The following is a 16,973-nucleotide window of genomic DNA, read 5'->3' on the forward strand; positions in this document are numbered from 1 at the left end:
CTAGCAGGGTACAGAAATCAGACTTTATGCAATCTGACTCCTAGTTTTTGGTGTATAAAAACGGCATTTTACTTTAAATTTTAGTTTTTAAAATACTAACATATTCATCATACTTTACTGTACATACTAATATTTTTTTTTCGCTTTTTTTCCTTATGTAAAAGTTTTTCACAGATATGCCTGGGGCATTTGGCACATGGCTATCGCTGTCGGCCATCTTGGATTAATGATTTCATCAAGCAATGAATATTTGGGATACAAGACAGTGGCCAGTGTTAAAATATTGCTGTCAATCTACTGACAGTGGTTTGGAGAGAATTACCGAGATAAATGAACCCTAAATGGAGTTAAATGAACTGTCCCCAAATGTGGAGCCCATGAAAGGGCTAAAGTCGGTCAGCTTTTAGATGTTCGTGCTGTTCTTTTCACTTATGAACAATTAATGCAAGAATTCTCTTTTCCAGTCGGCCCAAGAGAATATGCCATTGTGTTTGGGGCAATTCCCCGATTGTTTTCTCCCTTTAGTAAAGTCTGGCCCTGGAGGTTCTTTAGACTCTCCTCTTTTGGACAACACTAACTTATTTGTCTTTTCAATACCACGTCAAACAAAGACATTCGTTCAGTTATTAATAGATCTCAGATTTCTTTGCCTGCTTGTGTGAGTTTTTGGAAATACATATTTAGTGATATATAACGGGAAGAGTTTTGTCTTCTTCGACAAAAAATCTTCTTATCTAATAAAGTAGTTGAAGTTTATATAAAAATTATCCATAATTGTTATCCGATAAATCATAAACGTGCTAAATTTAACAATAGTATTTCAGCCGATTGCTCTTTTTGCCTTCAGTATGAAGTATTAATCACTTGTTTTGGGACTGTACTTACTGTAAAGTCTTCTGGATTGATTTTTCAAATTCTGTTAAAAAATATTTATATCCAAACTTTTGTATAACCCCCAAACATTGTTTCTTGTTATAAATTTATTATTAATTTACTGCTTTATTGTGCATTCATAAATGTACATTTTCAAAGAAAACTCCCTACTTTTTTATTTTCAGGAAAGATTTTGATATGTTAACTCGTTAAGAAACTCGAATAATTCTATTGCATGTGAGACTCTTTCATGGTGTAAATCCTTTAAGCTAACATAGTTTGTTTTTGGAGTATTGTTCGTAACCCTCATTGTTTTTTTTGTTCTTTGTAAGTGTACTTGTTGTTCTTCTTTTGCATAATAATAAAAAAAAAGGTGGCATTTGAAGGCTGTATGCATCATCAAAGCGGTCTCATTTCAGAAAAGCAAGTTTTTATTTTAATATATATTTATATATAATATATTCATTATTATACATTATTTATTACTATTAATTTGATTACTTTTTGATTTTAATGTTTTTATATTATAGTAATAATTATATATTATTTATTACTATGATTTAATGTTAATATTCATGTTAATTATCATATATCATTAATGTTAATTTTTATTTTAATGTTTGCATGCTATACATTAATTATTATACATAATTTATTAATTTTATTTGTATAACTTTTTGATTTTAATATTAGTATACATAATGTATTACCATTAAAGTTAATTTTCATGTTAATTATCATACATTATTAATGCTACTTTAATTTTTTTTTTTTTTAATGTTTGCATATGCAATACATTAATTATTATACATCATTTATACATTTTAATTGTATAGCTTTTTGATTTTAATGATATATAAAGTGCATCTGTCCATCATATAACTGCTCCACTCGGCTCTGGGGTGTTAATAAAGGCCTTCTGAAGCCAATTGATGCGTTTGTGTAAGAAAATGATCCATATTTAAAACTTTATCAAGTAAAGTTTCGGCTTTATTAACACCCCAGAGCCGCGTGGAGCAGTTATATTACGGACAGATGGACTTTATATGGACTTTAAAAACAGAGCAACTATTACTGCTATTATAAAGCTTGGATTAGCCTGAACATTTTTAATATAACTCAGATTATATTCGTCTGAGAGAAGAAGGTCACACACACCTAGGATGACTCGAGGGTGAGTAAATCATGGGATAATTTTCATTTTTGGGTGAACTATCCCTTTAAGCATGAGTGAGTCATTCATTCAAAAGATGAAATCAGTGTCACATGTTCAGCACTCTTGGTCATGTGATGTTGCTTAACTGTATCATGTGTTAAAAATATAAAAACTCCACAGTTTGAATGTTTACCGCATGAGTTTCCTTGTACGAGCTGTGCTCATTTGTTGCATTTTCTCCTCATGCAGTTACTGTCAGAACATTATATATTATCAGTGTTGGAGGCAACGCATTACAAGTAACTTGAGTTACGTAATAATATTACTTTTTCAAAGTAACTAGTAAAGTAACGCATTACTTTTCGAATTTAACGAACAAAATATCAGAGTTACTTTTTCACATTAATTTGACTGACAGCTCTCCTGCCCCATGTTGAGAAAAATAAGTGCAGAGGCGTGTGTGTAAACATGAGGGTTATTGTAGATCTAGACTAAATGTGAGCATTTATTCATCTCACTTGCACAATAAAGATTCTGTACTCCTCAAAATGAATAAAATCAGTCAAATGCAAAATCAGAATACTATGCAAACCTCCAATAATGAAAATAAAATGTTAAATAATGTTAAATAAAACAACTATTTTTATGCATAATCTACCTTTATATTTAAATTACCAATGTCTTGCTACTGACCTTTGATGAGGAAAATTACTAGATTTTTTGTTTTTATTGGCAAAACTTTTTTCTCCTGCGTCCTATTCTCCCATTATCCAGAGCTGCGCCCTCTAGTGTTCATGCAGGAATTTGCATTTTTACCTCAGCCTGGGGCTTATTATATCAATTTTGGTATGAAGAGGTCTTTACCATTGCACAAAAATATAACTTTATTGTTATATAAAAAAAAAAACAAGCCCAGCCCAGGTGAGAAAAAGTAACGCAAAAGTAACGTAACGCATTACTTTTCTTAAAAAGTAACTAAGTTACTTTCCCCAACACTGTATATTATATTATTATTATTCACTATCAATCGGCTCTTACTCTAAATGTAACCGAAACATGGATGTCAAATCTGTAAATATACTCAACTTTTTCCTCTTGGTTTTTGAGTGTTTATGTTTAGCTTTTGTGGAAAAAAAGAGAACACAAGCAAGACTTAAAAACAGTCATGTTTAATATCCTGATTGTCTACAGAGGCATTCTGGGTAAAAACCCTGTGCTCTGAGTCTCAGTGCGAGTCGGTGAGAGCGGTTAACCCTCGCTAGTGAACACATGCTAGTCCGAGTGAACCCCCCCCACACACACACACACACACACACACACACACACGATCCGTCAACAATCGCCATCAATCCGCTAGGAATGACTGTGCCCCGGATGTTGAGCGGCGGTTGAGCTCCATCAGCGGGACGAACGGCAGAACATCAGCTTGAGTTTTCATAATAATACCCAGAAGCCCCTGCGGTGTCTTCATCTGCTCTTCAGGACGTATGGTCACTTCTGCTGAAGCGCAGCACGGAGAGTCTCTCTCGTCCGGCCTGACGGGTCAAACACGCGTGTCCATTCAGCCCAGACTCCTCCAGCAGGGACATCATCTCCTCTAGAAGGGACGAAACACCATACAGATCACTGCCCGCTTGCAAAAACACATTACGTTTTTCCCTCAAGTATGAACTTAAAGGGTTAGTTCACCCAAAAATGAAAATTCTGTCATTAATTACTCACCCTCATGTCGTTGGACACCCGTCAGACCTCCGTTCATCTTCAGACACAAATGAAGATATTTTAGTGTAAAGCTGATGCTGAGAAAGGCTTCAGATAGGCCTCCATTGGCATTCAGTACATTCACACTCACAAGACCCATAAAAGGCACTTAAAACGTTGTTACAAAGTCCATCTCACCACAGTGACTCTACAATAATTTTACGATGCAACGACAATAGTTTTTGTGCGCAAAAAAAAATCAAAATAACACCTTTATCCAACTTGTTCTTGTCTTCCGTGTGTGTCTCCACGACGCATGCGTGAGAATATGACGCAGATCCGGCGTTCGGGAATCCATGAAATGCTCACTTTAGCCCCATTTTGAGAACTACACCGAGACCTAAAGCACGATCAATGTAGAATTCAACAGCTGAGATACACGCGTCTTCCTCTGCTTGTAAACAAATCTCTTCTGGTCATGTGTCCGAACGCCGGATCTGCTCATATTCTCGCGCATGCGTCGTGGAGACACACACGGAAGACAAGAACAATGCGCACAAAAACTATTGTCGTTGCATCGTAAAATTATTGTAGAGTCACTGTGGTGAGATGGACTTTGTAACGACGTTTTTAGTGCCTTTTATGGGTCTTGTGAGTGTAAATGTACTGAATGCCAATGGAGGCCTATCTGAAGCCTTTCTCAGCATCAGCTTTACACTAAAATATCTTCATTTGTGTCTGAAGATGAACGGAGGTCTGACGGGTGTCGAACGACATGAGGGTGAGTAATTAATGACAGAATTTTCATTTTTGGGTGAACTAACCCTTTAAGGGGCGATTTCCCCTTACCTAAGAGAATAACTTAAGGGTGTTGCATATAATCTCCTAAACGGTTCTCTTAGGGAAACATTTAAGTGTTTCATGACAGCGATCCTGGATTCACGTTATAAAAGTCGTGCTGCCATAGATACGCAAAACACGAACACTAATGCTGCGTTCACACCAAACGTGAATAGAGCGTCAAATTCGTGTCTAGTTTGACGCTTGAACTTCGAATGCATTCGCACGTCCGAAGCGAGATGGACACCCGTAAAAGCAAACGTTTGAAGCGAAATTGACGCGCGCCCTTTTGCGCTTTTCATAGAGTGTGCGGCCGAGAAATTAAAAAATACTACTGTTATTGTGTCACGAAATGTAGTTTTTATGTGGCGTTCACACTGGATGCGATTGACGGGAATAATTTGCGCTATTCGCGCAAAGTTGAACATTTTGAGTTTACTCGCTTCATTCGCGCGTGACATTCACTTCACAACAGACGTGAATTCTCCTCATGGGCGGGGCTTCTGTCAGCGGCTCGTTTCGTTGAGAAATGGCTGACATGGGCTGTGTTTACACGTTTTTTGTTAAAATCTACTGTTAATGTGTGACAAAACGTAGTTTTAAGACTTTTTCAGGTGATAATTTAGTAGTTTAAAGCTCAAATCTGTGGTTTATTTATATAAAGAGGGCCTATTTGAACATGTGATCTGGCGTTTTCGGAGTTGTGAGCTCCAGTGGATCAGCGGCGCTCATTAACCCGGTGAGATCAGCCTTTCCTCAGCCAGTCCTTCTGCCGTCTGCCGCTGGCTCTGATGTCTCTGTGGCGTCTCCAGCTATAATTCGTCTTGTGTGGATCTAATGGCCAATCTTTGCTCTCATGGATTTATAATTTGTTCCCTGGCGAATCGTTTAGGCTGAGGGCAAAGTGAAGATTCATTACTTGTTTATTTTTAGGCTATAACTTTACGTTATCGTTGTAGCCGACTAACACTGACTTTGAATGTTTGACTGAATTGTTTGCTTTATTTCATGTGTGGCTTCTTATACCTTTTACTTATACTTTTGTATTATTGATCAAACATAAACTTGCATTTAACAAAAAGAGACTGGGTTGTGTTTCATGTCATTTAATGTTATCACAGTGATAATCATATTGTCTGAACCAGATATTAATATACAGATTTTCTCCTCATTGTTGTCACTACTAGAGCAAGCTCCTGATTGGTTAATGCGCCGCGAATATCGGCCAAAGTTCAGATTTTTCAACTTGAGCGATTCGCCTCTGGTTCGTTTTTTTATTTTGACGCGGCGCGTTAAAAACTGGCCGACCAATGAGATCCGCGCTTTTGTTGATGTGCCTGGAGCTGCTGAAGTGACAGTAAAACACCACTTGATGGCGCTCAAGCACAAAACGGTCTCGCCGAGCGCACATTGATACGACGAAGAAGTAGTAAGTAGACAAAGAAGATGATGAGCTGCTAATGCTGCTTGCCAGTTAGCAAAAAGTGTGTAAATGGTTTTGGCATGCACGGAAATAGTGTCTCTCTTTTCTTCTGTGTGACAAGCGAGTGTCAGCGTAAAGTGCCGCAGTGTCATCTTGTGTACCGGGAGCGCCATCATCTACTGAATGTGCACGTTCACTTGGCACATCGCCAGTGGAAATCGCTTGGGTGTGAACACTCAAGACGCGCCGAAAAACATCACCAAAAACGCTGGCGATAAGCGCGCGCGATATTCGTCCCGGTGTGTACAGGCCTTAAGTTATCCTTAGGGAAATGACCGTTAAGGGATTTTATGCAACACTTAACGCTTTTTAAGGGATTACTTAAGTGAAAAAACAGCATTTAAGGGGAATTCTAAGCGTTTATGACGTTTCACTTAAAGAAACCCTTGAGTAACACTTTAGGGTTTTTTTCTGCAACACCCTTAGGTTTAAGGGAAACATAAGGGCGAACTTAAGGGAAAATTACACTTAAAGGGTTAGTTTTCACAAATGAAAATTCTGTCATTAATTACTTGCCCTCATGTCGTTGGACACCCGTCAGACCTCCGTTCATCTTCAGACACAAATGAAGATATTTTAGTGTAAATCTGATGCTCTGAAAGGCCTCCATTGGCTCAATGGCACGGTTCACTCTCAAGACCCTTAAAAGACACTAAAGACGTCGTTACAAAGTCCATCTCACTACAGTGGTTCTAAAATAACTTTATGAATCGGCGAGAATAGATTTTGTGCGCAAAAAAACCCTAAAAAAGTCGATTCAGTAGTTTGAAGCGTTATGAATCAGTGAGTCGATTCAGCAGTTTGAATCGCCAAATTTCAGCAGTTTGGCGGTTTGACACGCGATCCGAATCATGATTCGACTCACTGATTCATAACGCTTCTAAGCTTCATGAGGCCGTGTTTTGAAATCGTCATCACTATATAAGTCGTTATTTAGGGTTTTTTTGCGCACAAAAACTATTCTCGCCGATTCATAAAGTTATTGTAGAACCACTGTAGTGAGATGGACTTTGTAACGACGTCTTTAGTGGCTTTTAAGGGTCTTGAGAGTGTAAAGTGCATTGAGCCAATGGAGGCCTTTCAGAGCATCAGATTTACACTAAAATATCTTCATTTGTGTCTGAAGATGAACGGAGGTCTGACGGGTGTCCAACCACATGAGGGTGAGTAATTAATGACAGAATTTTCATTTTTGGGTGAACTAACCCTTAAAGGTGCTTTATGCAACCGGGCACACAACCTGAGTGTGTGAAGATCCTGATGTGAGTCTGAACACACCACACACACACACACACCTGGGTCATTATCTGACACGGTCAGCAGATAAAACAGCCCGTGGTCTGACAGCAGCTGTGGAATCATGGGAAATAATCGGTCCATCACCTCTCTGCCGCGCATCCCTCCGGCCCAGGACGCCTGGATCCCGCGGCCGCCCACCTGTGCACAAAACAACCAGGCATCAAACTCAGTGTGCGTCTCAGTATCTGATCACATGACTTCACACGCGTTACCTCCTCTGACGGTGTGACGACATACGGCGGATTGAACACGAGCACGTCCACTTTTCCACTGAGCCTCGGCAAGAGACACTGGACCTGTGACACACGACAGAACAAACACGAGCAGAAATAACAGACAGGAATAAAACAGTGATCATCATAATCATCGGTGCTGCACTGGATGATTGACAGCTGAGGAGGCGGGTCTTCACTGCAGTATGAATCCTTGAACACTTGTGATTGGATTAATCCGTGTTATATTATGGCTTTTGTTAATATTTTAAATTGGGCTTTATTACTATACTAGTATTTTTTGTTATTTTTATCATTTCTTAAAGTATTATCTATATATATAGTTTTAGTTTATTTCGGTTTTGTTATATAAGTACGTCAATTTAAACTAAAACTCGCTGAAATAAAAGAAGATTTTTAGTTTTTTAAATATTTTTTTTTATTTCAGTTAACGTTTATTATGTTTCAAGTAATGAAGAAAAATTGTATATGGTAAAAAAAGAAAAGATATGAGATAAATAATAACTAAAACTATTAAAAAAATGTTTTTGGTAAATTTGAAATTAAGCTGAATAAAATAAATAAAATAAAATAATGAAATGAAAAAAATATTTATATATTTATATTAAAAAAAGTTTATTATTTGAAATAAATGCTGAAATAAATGTTTAAGTTGAAGTACTAAAATTACTCAAACTAAAAATTAAATAAAGATAAATTAGAAATACTGTACTACTTAAATAGATATAAATAAATATGAAAAAAAATGCATAAGAAATTACTCAAATTAAAATATAAAAATAAAATACTTCAAAATATGCAAAAAAAAAAAAATACTATAATAGTACTACTAAAGCTAATTTTTGGAAATTGCATAGAAAATTATGGATATGCATAAATTCAAAAAAAGTGCATATTTGCACTCAATTAAAGCCACACTGTGTAACTTTTTTAGTTTAATCTAAGCTAAAAACACTTAGTTCTTTCAAAAAATATATGTGCTCATTAATGTATATTTACTTCTTTCAAGTAATAAAGTATTCTCGTGAGTTTATAACATGCCATTGTAAACACATAAGGGTGAGGGGTTCGAATGCGGGTCGCCATGTTGCCCCTCCATCTTGAAAGTACATTAGCCAAAGAGGGACATACCCGTAAATTCAAGCTTGGCCTTTGGCGTTTTAACACTCGATGGCACCGTGTCCAATGTGGACGAGGTCGAACTGGAAGCCATGTTAATCTTGGACTAAATCGGCCACCGTAGGAGTTAAAACGAAATCGGAATTGAGAGGAAGAGAAACTAATATTCACTGGATGGTCATATACCTTTTCACCACTAGATGGGGGAAAATATCACACAGTGTAGCTTTAAGGCAGATACATATATTATCCGACAAGAAGACGTGCACATAAACCACGATGGAAACCCTCAGCAGAGGCTGTGATTGGATAACTGGCCTAACCAGCGGACCAATGGCGTCGCAGCATCTCAGATGTTGGTCTGTGATCAGAATGATTCGGTGTAATTCGCAAATGTTTTACGTGATATTCCAATATTGCACACAAATCCTCAACTTTGAACGGATAGCTAATGACGAACACTAGGGATGTGACGGTGAGGAAATTTTCCCACCGGTTAATTGATGTGTGACAACACCGGTAATACCGGTATCACCGGCGGAGGCTTTTAAATCACTAATTCTATCTAACCGAAAGTAACATGTACACGACCGCTCTGAACTGAAAACGCGCCAGTGCACACACACCGTGAATGACAGCTCGTCTGTAAATGCGCGCTCTGTGAGGCCATAGGTGCGTCTCAATCAGTTCCCTAGTTCAGTAGTCAGGGCACTGATCAAGCATTGATCAGTCTATGATTGAGATGCGCGCCATGAATGAATAACAGTTCGTCCATAAAGCCTTGTTTATACTCGACGCGCCCGCTTGAGCATGAGGGTGCGCGCGGCAAAAATAAATGCGCGCAGTCAGCGTAGCGGAGGCTCGCACTGCGGAGCCAGGCGAAAGTAAACTGTGCACATTTTACTTTCGGTTTTGAATAAGCGGCAATTAGGCAGCGGGTTGCTTGAATTGTGGGTTCAATAGCCTATTATTTTTAATGAAAAACACAACAACAAAACAAGTGACAAACTCCCTTAAATAGGCGCTTTTACGTTTCGCTTTGAAACCAAATCTTGCGCGATCATCTCAGTCAGCTCCTCACTCTTAAATCTGATGAATGACTCCTGCCGCTGCCGAGACTCACGGTCGGATCCTGCTTTATTAAGCAGACACGTTCAGTTTTTATTTGTATTGTCTGTTCTCTAACTGAATTAAATTATTTTATTACTATAAAAAAAACAAAAAGGCGGTTGGCGGTGCCACGGTGGGCAAGTGATGTAACCGGTGTTGAGTCTGGACACCGGTAACACCGGCAACACGACTATCGTAGCAAGCCTAACGAACACTCATGTCAGCGGATCTCACCAGGTCTGTGACGACGGGCTGCAGTTGGAGGTGGTTGCAGTGAGACGTCTGTAGTGTGCACTGCGCCGCGGCCGGATTCACATCAGTGCAGCTGCACAACAAACACAACACACGTCCAGTCGGCTTCATACAATAACACAACCAAACACAGCAGGGGCAGCAGCGGACCAACTGCACACATGAGTGAAGACATTTAGAGACAATTTTAAGCAAAAAGGATGAAAACTCATAAATACATGGAGTTGTCTAGAGACAATTTCAACAGTCCCACCACTTTTTGTGTCCTCAGAGAGTGCCCTCATACATAAGTAGGGTTGGGTATCGTTTGGGATTTTTTCGATTCCAGTGCCAAACCGATAGTTTTAAAATGGTACCGGTGCCTAAACCGATAAAAAAAGGCCACAAAACGAGGTGGATGACATTAAATGGCTTTTTATTTTTTTATTTAAATTGAACCATTTATTAAAAGTTTAATGTATACTTACATGTATGAATATAAATAAATACAAATTTACTTATTTACAAATTATTATTGACTTATTTACAAATTCACAGTAAAACCTAAGCCACCTAACCCAACTACAGCAAGCCTAATATAACTCTAAATAACAGTTACAGTAATAACAGCAGTCGTCTGTATTCTTGCTCTGCTACAAACCAGCTTCAGCTTTATTTTGAAATATGATCATATTATCTGGCTAAATATTTTAGAACGCATCGCCTTAATGTTTCCATGGCGACACGTCATGTTTCTCACATGACGACACACAGCAGCCGCAATAGCGCTGACAGCTCAGCTGTATCGGGTTTATTTCGCTTTTTCTTTTTATTCAAAATATTCACAAACTTCTTAACTGTGTCACGAACTATCTGATGTTCAAATGTGTGAGTGAATGTGTGTTAGTTGATCTATAAAGCGCAATGGGCGACGCAATGTTAGTTTGAGCCTCAGAATCGGATCTGTCGGATTTACAACACTTGAGAGCATTCTCGTCTCACGAAATACATGAAAGTAAGTGACCAGTGAACTGGAAGAAGAATAGAGTAAACTATATAGTTACTATATAATGTGCATGTATCTGATGTTAATAAAACACGTAACGTTAGTCAAATTATAACTGTCTGAAACGATTGTCATAGCCGCTTTCATAGACATCAGTGTGTGTTTTTTGCTAGTAGCCGACTTATGAGCATTTAAATGTCTAAAACCTGAAATAAACATGATGTGGTTGAAAACACTGAATAGTTGTCATGAGTTGTGATGTGACCAGGGCTGAGCGTCTGTCTCTGGCTCAGCCAAAGCACGAAAGCACGTTTGAATTTTGGCACCGAAATGAGGAACCGAAATCTGCGTTCTGATTCGGTCTGGTACATACCGGTTATATAAGTACCGGTGCCATATTGGCACCGGGTTTCGGTACCCAACCCTAAACATAAGCGTGTCAAATCTGGTGAAAATATGCCATTTAGTTTAAGAGTTTTTGTATTCGTGAGTATAAAACAGACCTACAAACTGCTCAGAGTAAAAAAGGTGACAGTGTCGCGGGGGGGGGGGGGGGGGCGCTTTTCATAACTGTTTGCCAGTTTGCTCTGATTGATCCGATGATCCGATTCAATTTTCATGAAAATCGGACGAACCGTCTAGGAGGAGTTCGAAAAAGGCAGGAAAAGTTTCATAACGGAAAATCGTCTTGAGCGAAGGAAAGTTTGTAGCCCTTACAGTTCAAAAGTAGAAACATAAGTGCAACTTTGGACAGGTGGTGGCGCTACAGGGATTGAGTTAGAGACTCCAAATTTGGTGTGGTGACAGTTCAGACTGTCCTCTATCTGTGTGCCAAATTTCACAACTTTTTACCAAACAGTTCTATAGGCTGCTAGACTCAAGAGTGGAAGAAGATTGATGCAAACTTCCACCATTGATCAGCTCTAGTCCGTTCAGACTAGGGGTGGGGGAAAAAAATCGATTCTTAGATGCATCGCGATGCGGACGTGGGCACAAATGTCCAAAAAAATTGATTTTCTAAATGTTGATAACGTAATAATACGGAACGAAAAAAGCACTTTGGCTTCTATGAAGGGGAAAATGACATTGATATGCTGAGTCTGTAGTAGGGCTGTCACTTTTTATTCGATATTCGAATATGCATTTGAACATGACGTGAAATATCCGTAATCGAACTATAAATAATAGGGGTGTAACGATTCATCTACTACATCGATGTATCGATTTATTTTCCTACGATCTAACTACATCGATCTGTGCTCGGCAAGTTGGCCTTCCGGACGACATATATCGATCTAACATCGTTTTAAAAGGTAATCAATCGATTGTATCGATCATGGGAAATAACGCATTGGATTTAAGCACGTCAGACTTTAAATGGATGTTTTTTCTTAGCACTTTTAATGATAAAGGCGTTAAACGTTACTCGATTCAGTCTACCTATCTGTGACATCATCGCAACGCACCAGCAGCAGCGCTAAGAAAACAAAACATAGCATGGCGTATGGCAGAGGAGAAGCCAACCAGCGAGAAATTATCAAGCCACCAGGAGAAAGAGCTAAGTTAGTAACGTGTTACCTGTACTTTCAACCCTTGCTAAATGTTACCTGTGCATTCCTGACACCAGTGTGCCAGCAGAGCGAGTTTTTAGTACTGCTGGCGACATAGTGAACGCACAGAGAAGTGTTCTGCAGCCAGATCATGTTGATATTTTTGAAAAAGAAATATGTAGAGTCATTGAAGAGTAGTTGGTTACATTTTATCTTTTGTTAAATATTGTTTGTTTATTAAACTGAGAGTAGTAGCAGGTTCAGCCAGTTTATTCAACCTGAAGAAATGTTGGTTGCACTTTATTTTTGATATTAATATTGTATTTGCATTATTTTAATGTTGAAAAACAACAGCAAAAGTAACAGGTACACCTACTATTAATTAAACCTGAAGAGAAGTTAGTTGCACTTTATTTTTGATTTTAATATTGTAATATTTTTATGTTGGAAAACAAAAGCAGTAGTAGCAGGTTAACCTACTGTTGAAAAGTTGGTTGCACTTACTGTGCTTTTATTGAAAATGTATTGAATATTGAAAATGAGAGCAGAAAAGGTTAACTTCCTGTTAATTCAACCTAAACTGTTGGTTGCATTTTATTCAAATAAAATTTGAATGCATTTGCCATTAATTGTTGTTTACTTGTTTGTTTATATCCATAATTAATTGATACCTGATTCCCTTACAAGAAACAACAGGAATCTAGGAAATTTCACCTGCACTGACCAGTCTCCAGATATTTATTTCAGTCACACAATTTTTGGCTAAAAAGTTACTGAATCGATTTCAAGTCACTGAATCGTTTCGGATCGTATCGTTCTAAATGAACCAAAATCGACCTTGAATCGTATCGACAACCTCAAATCGTGATACGAATCGAATCGTTGTTAAAACGAATCGTTACACCCCTAATAAATAAACTATCCGATCTGTTGGTGTGTATGAGTGTTTGTGAGAGAGAGTTTGTGTGCGCATGTCTGTTTGAGTGTGTTTTAAATGCAATTACAAAGCAATTGATTGGTTTTGTTTAACTCGGAAACATTTTTCGAGTTGTGTTGTTGTAAGAATAGCGCCAGTGCATTGCCGAGTGCAACCATTCTACGTCATCAACCTAGAGCGCAAACAAAATGGCGCCACCCATTGTCCAAATATATAATGGATTTTTTAATTAACGTGGATCTTTCATGGGTTTTCTACAACATATTTATGTTAGAGACAACATTTATGTTATATTAAGCCATACAAGTCTTAACACCATGGGATCCCTTTAATAACACTAGCCACGTTTACATGCGCACTTTTTTGTCATTCCGATTAAAATCATTCCGATTGAAAGATTCGGTGGACTGTTTACATGAGACGTTATCTAAACCGATCTGGTGTTTACATGTGCTGACTTTCAGTCGGGATCATTTTGTGACATGCGCACACAGTTTGTCTGCCGCCTCAGATTCGTTACGTATCGTGGATCAATAGTTCTGTGTTGGTAATTTTTATATTTATTTATTTTTCTGTGGGCGGACATGCAGTAGTTTAACCTAATTTATGTCCTATACAATGGCTATTTCAACAGCTGTGAATGATGAATGCGGAATCAAAAATGAATTCAATTCATTTATTTTGAAAAACACAAAATTAACAATAAAATGCACTCAAATTATTAATAAAAACATAGGATATACGGTGAAACATGAATGAAGCATTCAAGACGTGCTCAGCATCATTACTAATAGTACTAAACATATATATTTCAGATGATTAAGGAAAGATACCATAATCACAAAGGTATAAATATTAACAAAAGTAATTAAAGTAGACTCTGGGTAATGTTACTTAACCAATTTGAAGCAGTTGTTGAAAAATTTTTTTATAGCTAACTTAACTAACGAGAAACAGAGAGCAGCTTGAATGTTCCTCGTTGAAATGGCAGCTCTCAACGGCCACCAGGACTTGTACAGTTTTATAAAAGCTATTTATTATTTCTCGTAAAGTGTAAGAATCACCTCAGAAAAATTAATTCTTCTGTCAGGCGCAGTTGAAGCCAAGGACAAACGCTGTCAAGATGAGATGGTGTAGCCAGGCTATGTTTGTCATTATTCCAACATCATGTTCATAACATGTTATGAAATAAAACGTTTAATACCTCAGAAAAATGAACTTTCCTCTCTTGTCAACATTAGCCTGGTGTGAGCGCGGCGCGCGCTCTTCAGTTGAGGAGGCGCGCGCTTTATATCACGTCACAGAAAGACGTGCACTCAAAGTAATCGGATCAGATCATTTACATGGTGGAATTTTTCGTTTGATCGGTTCATGAAAAGGTTTATCCCACCCCTCTCAAACCCATTACAATTTCATTCGGTTTGGCCATTTTTATTCCGATTGAGGTGTTTATATGGAGTATTTTTATTCGGATTGGACTTTTAAACCGATTACAGTGCTCCATGTAAACGCACCTACTGTCTTAGTACATTAAGCCACGTTAAGCGTTTTCTGTGCTTGGTTTGGTGCGCTCGTAGACATTCGAATACATTACTTGATTTTTGATATCCGTTTGAATTAGATTTTTCCCTAGTCTGTGTAGACAGACTTCACTACAAGTATGCTGCTAGCCTGGGCTGCTACAGGCATTTTTTTACTTTTTTCTGTTGGTTCTATTCTGGCAAATGTAACCTTCCAGTTCACTTGCAAAATCCCTCCCATTTGTTTTACTAATAAAAATATATTGGAAGTAAATTCATTATGGGTCATTACAAATACTTTGCTTTAAAATTGCCATGTGAGAAAAAAAGAAAATCTATATATTGAGAAAAAGATGCATCGATAATCGTTTTATAATCGCATCTCAGCCCTCTGAATCGAATCGTGAGGTGCCTAGAGATTCCCGCCCCTAGTCCAGACAGGAAGTGACTTTCATTTGTGCAAAGCGCTGATATGATCGTTCTGTACTCACAGATATAAGGCTTCAGAGCCGAGCACAGACGCGAGGAACGCCGATACGACCCCGGAGCCGCTGCCCACCTCCAGACACACGGACGCTCTGAAAACACCAACACATCATCAGAACACCAGACAGACACAGCGGCGTCTGGAGGAGCGGAGAGCCAATCACCTGCTTCCCTTCAGCCTATCAGCATCTTTCTCCAGAGCGTCCATCAGCAGGAACGAGTCTTCAGCGGGCTCGTACACGTCTGAGAACGGGCTGCGGCCGGCGGGAGCGTACAGGGGCGTCGGGTACATGAGCGCAGCGTCTGATGGGGAAAATCAATGAGTTCATAAAGTGGCATGAGAGGGAAGTCGTATGAAACGCTTGGCAAACAAGAACAAATGTAGGGCGGGGCTTGATTGAGTCTGGCCCCGCCCTCGTCATCAGAAGAAGAATGTCGCTGGGAGGGAGAGTTATTTTGACGCTCTTAATGTTTTTTGTCACTATAAGTTTTTGTCATTTTTTTGACTTTTTATCCCATAATTCTCATATTTACGTTTTTAATGTCATTATTATGAATTAGCTTGTCACTTAGTATGTCATAATTATTTTTTTATGTCAAAATGTCGACTCGTCATAATTATGACAATCTCAATTTCATTACAAGTTTGTCATATTTTGACTTTTTATCCCGTAATTCTCACTTTTGATGTAATATTTATGTTTTTAATGTCATAAAAAACATAATTATGACATAGTAAGTGACAAGCTAATTCATAATTATGTCACAATTATGACTAAATCTCAATTTCATTACAAGTTGTCAAATTTTGACTTTTTATCCCGTAATTCTCACTTTTGATGTAATATTTATGTTTTTAATGTCATAAAAAACATAATTATGACAGTGACATGCTAATTCATAATTATGTCACAATTATGACTAAATCTCAATTTCATTACAAGCTGTTGTCATATTTTGACTTTTTATCCCGTAACTTTCACTTTTGATGTAATATTTATGTTTTTAATGTCATAAAAAACATAATTATGACATAGTAAGTGACAAGCTAATTCATAATTATGTCACAATTATGACTAAATCTCAATTTCATTACAAGTTGTCAAATTGACTTTTTATCCCATAATTCTCAATGATGTAATATTTACATTTTCAATGTCATAATTATGAATTAGCTTGTCACTTAGTATGTCATAATTATGTTTTTTTATGTCATAATGTATATCGAGTGAAACGCTTGTCAAACAAGAACAAATGTAGGGGGCGGGGCTTGACGGAGTCTGTGGGGAACTGATTGGATGGTTGTGGTTTGCTATTGGTGGATCCAATGTGAGTGACAGGTGGCCCCGCCCTCATCATCAGAGAAGAAGAATGTCGCTGGGAGGTAGAGTTAATGTTAACGCTCCTAATGTTTTTTGTCATAATTATG

The 16,973-nt window shown here is 38.0% G+C and overlaps 1 protein-coding gene across 3 annotated transcripts in view; it reads right to left on the bottom strand.

Annotated features, from left to right (window-relative positions):
* Positions 1-3,183: 3,183 nt before the first annotated feature.
* Positions 3,184-16,973, bottom strand: part of hemk2 (HemK methyltransferase 2, ETF1 glutamine and histone H4 lysine) — a 20,137-nt gene continuing 6,347 nt past the window's right edge. For 2 of the 3 annotated variants that reach the window (XM_079811273.1, XM_079811274.1), the window contains exons 4-9: positions 15,709-15,847; positions 15,550-15,636; positions 10,049-10,139; positions 7,565-7,648; positions 7,349-7,490; positions 3,184-3,626 (exon numbers count right to left, since the gene is read on the bottom strand). In XM_079811273.1, the coding sequence (XP_079667399.1) occupies positions 3,508-3,626; positions 7,349-7,490; positions 7,565-7,648; positions 10,049-10,139; positions 15,550-15,636; positions 15,709-15,847 (662 nt within the window). In that variant the 3' untranslated portion in view covers positions 3,184-3,507. The remainder of the gene's footprint in view (positions 3,627-7,348; positions 7,491-7,564; positions 7,649-10,048; positions 10,140-15,549; positions 15,637-15,708; positions 15,848-16,973) is intronic. The other variant, XM_079811275.1, reaches the window with a different exon arrangement.

This window comes from Gobio gobio (assembly GCF_949357685.1).
Source record: "Gobio gobio genome assembly, chromosome: 3".
Taxonomy (NCBI): Eukaryota; Metazoa; Chordata; class Actinopteri; order Cypriniformes; family Gobionidae; genus Gobio; species Gobio gobio.